The sequence below is a fragment of the Mytilus galloprovincialis genome, chromosome 4, assembly GCF_965363235.1.
Source record: "Mytilus galloprovincialis chromosome 4, xbMytGall1.hap1.1, whole genome shotgun sequence".
NCBI classification, from domain to species: domain Eukaryota; kingdom Metazoa; phylum Mollusca; class Bivalvia; order Mytilida; family Mytilidae; genus Mytilus; species Mytilus galloprovincialis.
Window position 1 is genome coordinate 78,259,957 of NC_134841.1, and position 13,706 is coordinate 78,273,662.

The 13,706-nt window shown below is 31.5% G+C and overlaps 1 protein-coding gene and 1 long non-coding RNA gene across 2 annotated transcripts; both read right to left on the reverse strand.

Annotated features, from left to right (window-relative positions):
- Positions 1–461: 461 nt before the first annotated feature.
- On the reverse strand, positions 462–2,480 carry LOC143070771 (uncharacterized). Its single transcript, XR_012976690.1, has 3 exons — positions 2,403–2,480; positions 1,657–1,748; positions 462–636 (listed from the first exon to the last, which is right to left on the reverse strand). It is a non-coding gene; the product is annotated as an uncharacterized LOC143070771 (long non-coding RNA).
- Positions 2,481–9,649: 7,169 nt separating this feature from the next.
- Positions 9,650–13,285, reverse strand: LOC143073028 (uncharacterized). The gene is made up of 8 exons (XM_076248254.1): positions 12,875–13,285; positions 12,537–12,669; positions 12,235–12,399; positions 11,804–11,983; positions 11,342–11,611; positions 11,023–11,092; positions 10,480–10,824; positions 9,650–10,128 (listed from the first exon to the last, which is right to left on the reverse strand). Exons 1-8 carry the CDS (start codon positions 13,048–13,050, stop codon positions 9,869–9,871), a joined length of 1,599 nt encoding a protein of 532 aa, XP_076104369.1. The 5' UTR covers positions 13,051–13,285; the 3' UTR covers positions 9,650–9,868.
- Between the last annotated feature and the right edge of the window lie 421 nt (positions 13,286–13,706).

Here is a 13,706-nt window from a genome sequence, read left to right on the forward strand (position 1 = left end):
TCTTACTTGTAGTTTTTCTTGTTGTGAATAGCTATAAAAAGACAAATCATTCAATGAATTTGCACAGTTTGCATAAAAACTAAGACATGCACTTTATTCCCCGACACCACAGAAAGGAAAGAAGATGTTGAATAGTTCTAAACAATTCTCACAAGTTCAAAGTAGTTTTTATTAAACGACCATCCAATGTTAAACCCTTCTTGAAAGTAGTATATATATCTAGGAAGAGTGAAGACATTATTAGATCCAATGTGTGTTCAGGATGATCGCAATATTTACGAAAATAAGAAGATGCTGCATGACTGCTAACCAGACAACTATCCACAAAAACAAAGGTCCTTGATTATATATACATATATGTTATATAAATGTATATATTATCCTCAAAAACCATTACATTGATACTTATTTACTAAGGAACAATAATATCAAAAATAGTAATACAATGATATTTCTTTTGATACAAGATTTATTTTATAAATTCATTTGTTATATTTGTTTCTTTTTGTCCGTATTGCATGTCAACATTCGTCCACCACCTCGTGATCTTTCAGCGGTAAATTTTAAGCAGGAGAGGTCTTTATCAGATATGTATTTCCAAGTGACATCTTTTTACTCTTGCAGCATATTTAAACTCTGAAAAAAATCAGATTATATATATACAATGTATAATAATTGTATGTCCTGAAAAGATATTTTAAATATGAGCCACTTTCAATTTGTTTCTAGAAGCATTGAAGATAAATAAAACCATAATGAAGAAGCACATATTGTAATAAGATAATCATTAATAAAAATATATACATTAATGTTTACTATTAGTAGTTTTTTTTGTTAATGAAGAAAAAATAGAAAACAACACGTTTAATAATTTAATGCGTCCGAAGCGCTTTTCTGGATTTACCTTCATCAGGAACGCTCAAAGCCAAACATTTGAAATCCGAAGATGTATAAGTACCGAAAATCGTTGAAGAGCTATATGTCAAAATTACCTAAAATAACTAGCCAAATTCATCTAAAGCCAACTTTGCCTGAGGGAGTTGAAACCTTAGTTTCATAATAATTTCAAAATTTATAATCGGACAATTTTAATAAAGTTTGTTAAATCATGTCAGTACCGAAGCACTGACTACCGAGCTGATGATACCCTCGGGGACTGATAGTCCACCAGCAGAGGTATCGACCCAGTGATGTAAAAAATAGAAAACAACACGTTTAATAATTTAATGCGTCCGAAGCGCTTTTCTGGATTTACCTTCATCAGGAACGCTCAAAGCCAAACATTTGAAATCCGAAGATGTATAAGTACCGAAAATCGTTGAAGAGCTATATGTCAAAATTACCTAAAATAACTAGCCAAATTCATCTAAAGCCAACTTTGCCTGAGGGAGTTGAGCTTCAACCTGAGTTTTGTAAGACTGCGGGTTGCACTATGTTATTGATAACAATGAAAACGCTTTACCTAAGTAAGACGTTTTTTTTTTTATTGATGACTGCACAATTCTATTAACATAAAATAAAGAGCTTTACTAGAATAGCTTAGGTATAATTAAAGACAAACATAATATGGTATGTAAGGTAAACAAAATTAGAATAAACAAAAGATTAATCTTTGAACACAAATGGTATATAGCTATACAGACAAAAAAAACCTACCTTTGATGATTTTAAAGACTGGAATTCCCAAAACTGAATTTTAATTTTGCTCCACTTGATGTTTTTTAGCCATTGATCTGTTTGACAAGCTTCTGTAAAATAAATAATACATGTTCATGATATCAGATAATGGACTGCTATAACATTCAAAACCAGGTTACGTACACATTAATGTAAACATGCATTTCTCATATTACACAGAGTTAGAGATCACCTGAAGATCAGTAAAGGCTCAGACTGACTTGTTTTTGTAAAAATAAAACAATAAAAGTATCAATTTTCCATGATCGTTCAAATTCAATACTTTGGTCCAGTTGAAATTCATTGTTTAATATGATCGTCAAAAAAGTATGTGGTTTACCAACCCTTAAAGTTAAACTAAAAGAATCGCATATATATAGTATAAAGTAAACATGTTGGGAAGTTTACCTGAGCAAAATAATGTAAACACTTGCTTATCCCCCCTTTTTCTTATATGAATCTTTTTAAGCATAATAATTGTAACAATCTTTACCTAAACTTTAAAATGAAACTAAATATGCTTTCCACATTAAATGCTCTTAGAAATAGTATAATTGGAGGAAATTATATATGATGGACCTTCCATGTGTTCTAATCTGTTTTCTGGAATACAATGTTGACGTTATAATTTTCTCTAATTGTGCAATATGATACCAATTCAGAGTTTCTAAACACAATTTATAAATATAACAAACCGTGATAGCCACATGCAAACATCTACATACCATAAATATACGTGATAAACGGCAAGTTTCTCTTTCGACTTCGTCCTTTGTTGTTCTTTTTCAAATACAGGAAAGGTGCGTGTTTGAATATTGCGCATGGACAATCTAACTTCCTGTTCAAATCCCGCGAAAATATGAATGAAAGAAATCGCGATCAATGTTGATAATCAACTATTTTAAATTTCTTTACATGTTATCAAGGATGTATATTAGTTATACGTCCTTGATGTTATCTTTATATTCAAATTAAAGTTATGTGAAATGAAATTAATAAATAATATTTCTTATTCCCTAGAAATTTAGTATAAAACGACTTACCTCCCCCCTTTTCTCATACCGTCACGGTGACGCAAAACTCAAGATGAAATAGTGACCAATAGTTAGTACTATACTGTTTTGTGAAACCCAAAACTCTTTTTCATTCTTTTCTTTATAAATACACATACCCGTAGCCAGGGGGGGTTCGGGGGGTTCGGACGAACCCCCCCTTGAAAACTATTAAGCACTGTTAAAGTCGATGTTCTGTTCGAATTGTGACTGTTAAAGTCGAGTTTGTGAGTCAAACGAACCCCCCTTTGGAAATTCCTGGCTACGGGCCTGAATACATACTTCTACAGTTATGCATATATTGCCTTCTGATAATGATTTCTTTTATATAGGCCTACTATGAGTAAATATTAAGTTAACGTTGATTCAATGTTGAATCAACGTTCCAATTACAACGTTGAAATGATCAACGTTAATTCAACGTTGAATGTTGGTTCATTACTCAACGTTGAAAATGTTACGTTGTTTCAACGTTGAATATACGTTGATCACATTTCAACCTCATTTCAACGTTTATTAAACGTTGAGTGCCTGCTGGGATAGTTCTAAATATTGAAAAACTTAAAAAAGATAAAATTGCCTTCGCCTGAAAAAAAATTCTCTGACTCAGACAAAAAACCATACCCCTTGAAATTAAATGGTTGCTCTCTATGGCAAAGGTAGTTGCCTATTAAAGAAAATCAGTCTGTCTGTCTACCAGTCAGTCAGGCAAATCATTTGTGCATACTTTTTTATTCATTCTTGAAGATGTTGATTTGATATTTGGTATATAGTTTATCATGACAAGTTACAGATCAAGTTTAAAGTTTGTTACAGTCTGATTTTGTGCAGATCACATTATGGTCCTTGGACATAAACAAATTCAGCGGTCTAATAATCATCATGCTTGAAGATATTGATTTGATAATTGGTATACAGTTTTATCTCAACAAGTTACAGATCAAGTTCTAATTTTGTCCCAGTTCAATGAATTTTTAATCATCAGGGAACATGTATTGCCATACAATTCTCTCAGAATGCTTGTTATTTATTAGCTTATCACTTACCCACAATAGGCAGATTAATTACAATGAATCACTCATAAATAAACTTAACCATGAATTGTCTTGGTCCCGAAATGTCCGGATACCGAAATGTCCAAAATGGGTGCCGAAATGTCTTTGGACTTGGCTGCCGATTTGTCTACGTGCCGATATATCTTGTTACCAATACATCACATAAAAATTCATTTCAAAAAATTTCTAAAAAATGTAAAAGTAATGGGAGTAAATGTTGATAAGAAATTTATTAATATGAGGATCTCTAGCTGGACAAAGGGCCATGTGAGCTATTGCCATAACATTACAATGCATCCCTCTTCATTGTTATAAGCATTATAATTGGTTATCTCAACTCGATTGCTTTTCTCTTTTCGGCCATACTGACTCAAGCGAGAAAAGCAATTATGTTGAGATGATCAACACTAATCTATACAATTTTTTGGTGTAAATATCTTGAAAACCCTTTCAGAGAGAAAACCTGACCCATACTGGCTCAAACGAGAAAAGCAATTATGTTGAAATGATCAACAATAATCTATACATTTTTTTTGGTGTAAATACGGGGGGTATCTTGAAAACCATTTCAGAGAGAAAAGCTGACCTAGGTATAGATATGCTCCAAATAATAAGATCTGGTGCACCTCATTCCTATTTCCAAATATTAAGATCTAGTGCACCTCATTCCTATTTCCAAATATTAAGATCTAGTGCACCTCATTCCTATTTCCAAATATTAAGATCTAGTGCACCTCATTCCTATTTCCAACAAAATTAACAGATATAAAAAAGAAGATGTGAATAATGATTGGCAATGAGACAACTCTCCACAAGAGACTAAATGACACAGAAATCAACATCTATAGGTCACTGTACTGCCTTCAGAAATGAGCAAAGCCCATACTGCATAGTCAGCTAGACAAGGCCCAGAAATGACAAATGTAAAACGAGAACTAACAGCCTAATTAATGTACCTGTACAAATTTTTTTTACAAAAAACAAATATGTAACACAGCATCTGGATAGAAACCACAGATTTTGTTTTCCTATTATCTTGAAAACTACAATTAGACAAGCAGAAACTTGAAAAAACAAAAATGACCAGTAATGCAAGATCTACATAACTGCCAATATGACTTAAATTTAAAGGAGTTATTGCCCTTAAATGATGATTTTGCCCATTATCTAGAAAATTAGAATAAAACTGAACAGCAAAATTTATCAGATATACAAAATCTACACAACTGCTGTGATGAGCTAACAAATTGAATGACTTCTTTGTAAAGGTTATTGCTATGTAATGAGAATTTTGCCTATAATCTCAAAAACTTACTCAGATAAGAAGATCAGCAATATGGGATCTGCAAAAATGCCATTATAACTGAAACCATCAAATTGTCTTTATAAAAGTTATATTCCTTAAATGATTATTCTTTTACTGTTTTTTTTTAGTTTTTATAAATAAAAAAAAGATGTGGTTGATTGCCTATGTCAGAGACCCACCAGAGCCCAAATGACATAAAAGTTAACAACTGTAGTTCACTGTTCTGCCTTCAACAATGAGCTGAACCAATACAGTATTGTCAGCCTAATATGTTAATACATATATTAGATAGCAAAAATTATCATCAATCTACAAACATGTTGCTGTCTACATGGTGCAGTTCAATAAAAAGTTTGATCAAATTGAAATTTGTTTTTAATCAAATCAAACTGTTCAACTGGTCAGAAATTTTCACCAACTTTTGTAGTAGAATCGATATCTCAGTCAGTCATCTAAGTGCAAAGTGATAAAATACAGCATACTTAAAATCCATCATGATTTGAATTCAACTTTTGGCTCTTGTATGATTCTTTGTTTTTGAAATTCCAAAAGGGAACATACTTTATATTCTTGTATAAATAAACCAGTTTTTGAGATGTTTCGCAAAAGAAAATACAAATGTAATGTCAGCCATGTAGTTGTGAGGAAAAATAAAGAACGGAAGAAGGCCAATAGCCGAAACGTCTCAAAAACGGGTTTATTTATACAAGAATATTATATGAATATATAATATGATTGTTTTAAAAATTGAAAAATCAAAATTAAAGATGGTTCAGAATCTTGGACTATTCCAAATGAAAAAAAAGGAAAAGATTTACAGATATTTGAAAGCCTTTATTATATCACTACCCCCAATAAAAGTAGGGTCTCTGATTGAAGATAATTAAATGGCATTGCAGGTGAGATAGTAAAAGTAGATACTATCAAGCAGGAAAAAATTCAACTCTACAATCTTACAAATTTACAAACAAAGAAGTTAGTACAAAGATCTAATGCTGGTTTCTCATGTATTATGATCTACTTTAGAGATAAGATCTAGAATACTAAGTACCATTAAACACTGTTTTTGCTTATTGTTCCCTATGTAAAAATGGAAATGTTCTCTTATAGGAATAGTTTAATAAGTTTAAGAACTAATCAAAGTTTCATAGTTTTTTTTTCTACTTTGATATATCTCAATTTTCATTCTATTATTTTATCTTACAGGATTTTCTGATGAAACAGGTGCATCTGAGTAGGTGATGACCAAAGTCTGATAAGTTTCAATAAAGATGTCATGAATACACAGTCATCAAAATCGTCAAAATGTCTAGTTGTTTTGAGTGGAATTCCAGGATGTGGTAAAAGTACTCTTGCTAAACTTTTATATGATAAGCTTGGAGGTATATATGTGGAAGAACAATCTACTCATTTTAAGTCATCAAAGTGTTTTGACAACCTTTGATGCTTGCATTTGGAAATATGTGTCGTATTGCTTTCCAAGCACCTGTTAAGAGAAAAGGAAAGATTAAACCATTTTAAATAGTTTTATAAATTGACCATAAACCCACTTATTCATGGTATGGTATCAATATTTCTGACCTGACACTACGTACTTTTTATTGCTTAATTCATTAGAATTTAATATGCAATGTTTCGGGTTTTTTCGGGAATAATCCCAGGTAAACCCTCATCAGAGGTCGACCTTTATATATTTATTTCGTATCTAGTATCATAGATAGATGTGTGACTGTTTCATAACAGGTTTTTTAATTTATTAACTACACGTGCATATAGGTCTACGTTGTAGCTAGTCTTTACAGACAGTTTTAAATAGTTATAAATATAAAAATAAAATAATGACTTAATCATATAAATGATAGGAATGTTGGTTTCATAAATATATATAAACAAAGTTATGAGATAAAATTTCGTTGAAAATATATTTTTTTTAAAATTCAATATATTAAAATTTGATTAATATATATACATACCTGTATTACAAACTCTGTGTACCCATCTTTCACAGTTATCACAGGTCAGTGCTTGTTGTCTGGTAGTGACAACACGGGAACACTCGACACAATGGTCCGTGCCCATTTTTGGACAAAAGTATCAAAAATTAAAGCGGATATACAGAGCAATTCGTGAAACAATTTAAAAATATTAAAAGACTATGATAATATTTTAAGTTTCTTACCAGATATATATGTACTTTTTACGCAATAAATTTAAAAAGAGGCGGTACTTGACATTTTATTTGGTAGGTATTTGTCACATGGAGTTCAGCAGCATTAACTCAAGCTGCTTTACTAACGGGATATCATAAATATGTTATCAGGCTGTCTTTAAATACCGCTGTTATTAATTATCATGTGATTATTATACTGCAATATATAATCAACACCTGTTTCCTGAAACTTCTCTAATTAAAAGGATAAAAGTAGCCATCCTATTTTTTTATTGCAGTTAATTGGAGATAATCATAAAATCGTCATAATACCATCAATAAAATGCATAATCTAAATAAAGGAAATAATGATAAAAAAGTCACTTGACAATGTTACATATTTAAGGTTTATTAGATACGATGAAAAATGGGGATGCAATTTTTAATGTTTATCAAAATTTTTATAGAAAAAGAAAAAAAAACCTGAATTTCACCGTAAAAATATTAAATCTAACACAAATATTTATTTATTCATTATACACATTTATACCCCTAGGGGTTGGAGGCATATATAAACTATACAATACAAATATATACACAAACAATATATATGCAGAAATCATAACAAATTAAACATTATATATAAAGTAGGTATATAACAGTATTATTCATGCAGGTTTTTTAATTGTCTCCTCTCCTTTAATAGTGCAACTTTTTTAATGAAAGGTACAGTAAGCTCCATACTATCAAATGAAGATAGAAGTGATTGTAATCTATCTTTATCAGAAAATTCAAAGTATTATTGATATATATTATCTATATCTTTTTCAACAACAAATGGAAGTTTTTAAGCACCTGAGATCACCTCTAGTTTCGAATACAGGACATCTCGGCACACTACAAACTCGGGACATGTATAACTCGGCATAGTACAAACTCGGCCTATACAAACTCGGCACATTACCTATACATACTCGGCACACCAATGAATATATTTATGGAAATGGTTCATAAAAAGAAATTTTATATAATAATTACGATGAGAAAAAAATAAACAAATTTTATTTTAAAAATAGGTGAGAAATGGAACAAAGTATAGGACAGAAACTCATATGACAAAAAGTCACAAGTTAAATAAGAAAACACTTGATATAAAAAAAAAATTGTTTTACTTTTATAAATAAAGCAAATATTTAATTAAATTTTACTTAAATCAATAAGAATAAAAAAGTTGTTTATGCCTAAAATCTTATAAATGTTCATTTAGCGAGGCTACTTATGGTAGAAAAATCAACAAACAAAAAAAAAATCAAAAAAAAAATCGGGAAAATTCATTTTTTCTTGGTCATTGATATATGCTATGTGTATATTTACGGTGTTGCCATCGTTTTTTGCGTATCTAGATCGAATGTCTTAAAACTAATGCACATATTAATGAAAACATTCAGTTACCAGAAGGATGATAACTTCCGGAGCACCTGAGATCACCAATAGTTTTTGGTGGGGTTCGTGTTGCTTATTCTTTAGTTTTCTATGTTATGTCATGTGTACTATTGTTTGTATGTTGTTGTTTTTTTTTCATTTTTAGCCATGTCAGTTTATTTTCGATTTATGAGTTTGACTGCCCCTCTGGTATATTTCTCCCCTCTTCTATAACTGATAGATAGTTGAAAAATGATGAAAAATCATTAAGTTAAGGATGGAAAAAAGGTGGCCATTTCTACATGTCTCTCGGGTGATATAGTTGTTAGTTTGATAAAATAACCAGAAACAACACTTCTTACAGTTTTCAATTAGTCTCATGAATGATAAAATTTAAATGTAATCGACAGCATTTGTGATAGACCTGACAGGATTTTAAATCATCAGATCACTAGATAAAACAACAGTCTTAACAACTTGTAAAGAAATTAGGGTGCATATGGAAAGATTAAGTGTTCGAGATTTTAGGAGTTATCCATATTCGAATGTTTTCGTGTAAATATATCATGTTCAGTAATTTATTTATATTATCACCATCGCAATAGTAGTTTCATCAAATATGATAGTTTTCAATAAGAACCTATCTTTTCAAAGGAGAGTTGTCTCATTGGCAATCAAACCATATCTTCTTATATTTATTAATCAGACTTTTTTTTGTTGTTAGGTTTCAGTGTATTTTAATTGGAGTAGCATGGAGTAAAATTTCTCTGTATTCCTTTTTTCAATGATTGATAAAACGCCTTGATAAAAAGCAGCATAATCAACTGACCAGAACGTTTATTATCAATGAAGTATTTTCAATTAAGTAATTACATATACACAGATTATGTACACGATATTTCTCTCTCTGTCTCTTTCTCTCTATTTCCTTTTCTCTCTCTTCCACTCTCTCTCTCTCTCTCTCTCTCTTTCTCTCTTCCACTCTCTCTCTCTCTCTCTTTCTCTTTCTCTCTTCCACTCTCTCTCTCTTTCTCTCTTCTCAATAGGAAAATACCATAAATAATTCAATAAATAAATCATACATCAACTAATGAACCATTCACAAAAACCAACACACAATTCCTATAAATACCATACAGACACTAAATGAAATGTTAACGACAAATAAAAATGTCACTTTCTGCATTCTTTGTATTGGCAGCAGTGATCAGTCATCTGAGGGGCCGTACACTTTACTGCAATCCCTTAACAATTGTGTCACAGTTTTTTCGCCACTATCGTACTCTTCCCAGAACTGGTGGAGCCGGCCTTCCAAATCCTTAAAACGGCGTCGCTGATGTCTGAGAACCTGTTCCTCGGATACTAATCTTAAAGTAAGATCCACGATCTCAGCTTCTCTCATTAACTCTGGTATAAGCACATAAAAGCTTACATTTGACTTTCCTGAATTTATGCGTGTATGCCAACCTATAAACAACATAAATACATACATTAATATTTTTTAAGGTTTGTATATGGGGGTATAATATAGTTAGCAAATAAGTTACTACTGTAAAGATACCATTAAAGTTGAATTGTATTCAATAACAGCAGTTCGATTTTACCAGGCATATTTTTTTAATTTTACTTTAGACCAAGGGTTAATCATTTATATACACTGTGGCTGCGTATTTGTGTATGTGTATCTATTAACCCCCTGTGATTTAAACTAGTATAATTCAAGAAATATGTACATCATATAGAAATTTATATCTGAAGGTTATTTATTTAATATTGGCATTGCTCTTAGAGAACCTTATATATCATGTATATGTATACCTTCAACATCATTATTTGTGCGAATAGAATGTTGGAAGATTGACCATGTTCTTGGACACCAATATCGACCTTCGAACCATGTTGAACTGATGTATACAACGAGCTCTTTTAATTCCTGGGAGTTTGCACGTTCTTTCAGTGTATTGAAAGCTGGTCTTATATCCGAGTGAGGCAGGAAAGGCAGAGCCATCAACGTACGGATGTATCTATATTCCACTCCTCTTGAGCTGTAAGTTGTTTTCAGTCCCAAATCTTGAACTTTCCGCCAAATGGCTTGACCGAAATGGAAAGCACAACCTTTGATGCTTGCATTTGGAAATATATGTCGTATGGCTTTCCAAGCACCTGTTAAGAGAAAGAGAAAGATTAAACCACTTACTAAGTCATTAGCAATTCTAAGTATTGTCAATCGTCTATAATTAGAAGTTGCTAGTGTGTAAATCCACCCGTACTCAAAAGTGTACTAGAGTTTTCAGTTAATTTTACACCAATTTAAAGTCATTTCGATTTATTTTTCTGTAATTCTGTGAAGCTGTAATTTACCTTTTTCAAAGTCCAAGCAAAACCCTTCCACATGGAGTACACCAATCTTCCTCTTCAAACATTCAAGAATCTACATGTATATATAATAGGAGATTTAATGATATTTGAGCGCTTCATGGTTTTTTTTAATAATAAATATGATCAATTATAAAAATTTAATCAAGCTGTACTTATTTACAAGAAATATTCCGCATAATTTAAAAAAATGCTTTTATTATCTAAAAATTCGAATCTATTTTCAAATTTAAAATGGTTAAACGTCACATTGACAGAAAACTTGAAGTCGATAACAAAAAAAAATGACGATTATGAAACTTACAGGTTTGTAATCTTTTGTCTTCTTTCGAGACATGAGTACGAAGACCAGTGGAACCTGCTTCAAACTGTCTCCCTTTTTAATGAAGGCGTGGATGGACCATAGCTGAGTGAATGGGTCTTTCATTATTTTAAAGGTTCCATCACAAAACCATTTCTTTGCATATTTCAAAAGCTGTAACTGCCCGGGCGTTGAAAATACCAAGTGACGCTGGTCCTCTACTCTGATGTCCTCAATCAAAAAGTTGTCACATTGGAGGTAATCTGTATCGAGCTATATATAGAAAATTTGATTGAATTAGTTGAGTGTTAACATATTTATTTCGGAATACCGTATCACAAATAAAAAATAAGAAAATTAAAAAGGATTCCGAAACAAGCTTTTTGCAGCATTACATTTATTTACTAAAAGTAGCTATACATGTGTGTTGCAAGTTGACTATCTAGAATATCATAAATATTTTACCTCGAAAAACAATGAGGTTGGTTCATCTGGCCTAAGTTCTTCTCGGACACGGTTTGCAGTTCTTTTTAGGTTGTTTTGATTTGGCAGCTGATGATCTTCTGGTTCTATATGACGAAGCATAGCATCATCCACAATACGACCTGCAGGTTTATGGATGTCTTGGAGTGCTGTCTGTTTTACCTAAAATTTAAAAGAATATTATTTAAAATTTAAAAGGTATATCACGCGGCATAAAATTCCGAATGCAAATTAATGTTCCCAGAAATGCTATTCCTTCTGAGTGAATATTAAATATGTACTTATATTTACAGAAATTTTCATATCTAATGTCAGTTTCCACTGTATTTACATTTCACTTTATGATATTTTATAATAGTTTAAGTGAAACACGTTATTAAGTTAATATGTTTCTCTGTCTAGGCTTTGCATACCTCTTTATGAACTAGAACTTTTTTCAAAGCCCCCTTGTCTGCTGGGTGAATGTGGGGTTTAGGGTTTCTTTTAAAATTTTCTCCCTTCTGTGACACAGTAGCGGGACAATTACTGCCTTTTGATCGTTTGATGCATCTCCAGTAGGTGAAATCGCCTTTAGACATCTAAAATATAAAGAATATACAAGAATATACATGTAGTACCGTAGTTAATTTATCTTTTAAGTAGATACCTTTTTGCCAAAGCTTTAAAAAGATAATTGTCGAGAGATATCAATTCTGTACTTGAAAAATAAATATACCTTCTTTGTGTATTCGTAACCGTCACTGCTAACCAGTTTTAGATTACTTCTTTGTGTCCCCTTTTCTATGATGGAAAATGTTGGTGGACCATCTGGTAAAATTGTGTCAGGCAACTCCGGCTCTTGTATGGAACTGTAAAAATAAACGAAAACATAATAAGCATTCTGTGAAAGTAAGGACTAGTTTTGAAGCTATGAAATGCAATATTTATTTGTGTTAACACTTTTCAGATAAATCAATACGTTTTTTTTTATGTTATGACATATTTTATGAAAATCAAAAAAAAAATCATTTAAGTACAACATTTGTTTAATATATTTATATATATATATCTTACTTTTCAACAATCTCCTGGTCATCATTTTCATCTTGGTGATGGGTAAAGTCAAATGAAGCATCAAGTGGTAAGGGCGATAGAGGATGCACACTAGTTATTCTATTTAAATGCGTCTGGGATGCATCGGGCAGTGAAGGGCTGACTATTCTTGATGTATGATATGTTGGTGGCTGCATTACTGACTGTTCTGGTGCCACACTAACAACGTTATATGTCCTGTTAGGTGACAATGGCGACAGAATACGCCTTGGCACTCGAGGTAAGCCATTTCGACGTGGCGTGTAACTTGGTGACGCTGGAGTTGCATCGTTTGTTGAACTGTTTGCAACTGTATTTGATGTTGGTTGCTCTATTGATGCCTGTTCTGGTGCCAAACTTGCAACGTTAAATGTCCTGTGAGGTGACAATGGCGGCAGAAAATTCGAGAACAAATAGTAATGGAATTAATAAGACTTGGAGTGAGATATGTTTATAGAGTCAGAGTAAAGAGGCACTTTAGTTATGTACTTATGTATAAAGTTTAATATGTGTTTGCCTACTCAGTATTTACTTTAATATATTGAACTACGGAACACTACGCTCTTCTTAGTATTAATATCAATAAAAGGAAGAACATCGGAATGAAAGTAGCTGTGTTAACTATATATATACTAGTATATACATATAAGATACATTTTAAAAACAACTATTTCAGATTTATACAGACAAAATGTACCAAAATTGATAGAAAAAGTAACAATTTATTACCAAGTAATTATCAATATAGCATACATAGTAACAAGTTCTTAAAATATTTTTTTTATTATAAAAAATATAACTGTGCATTGTATGT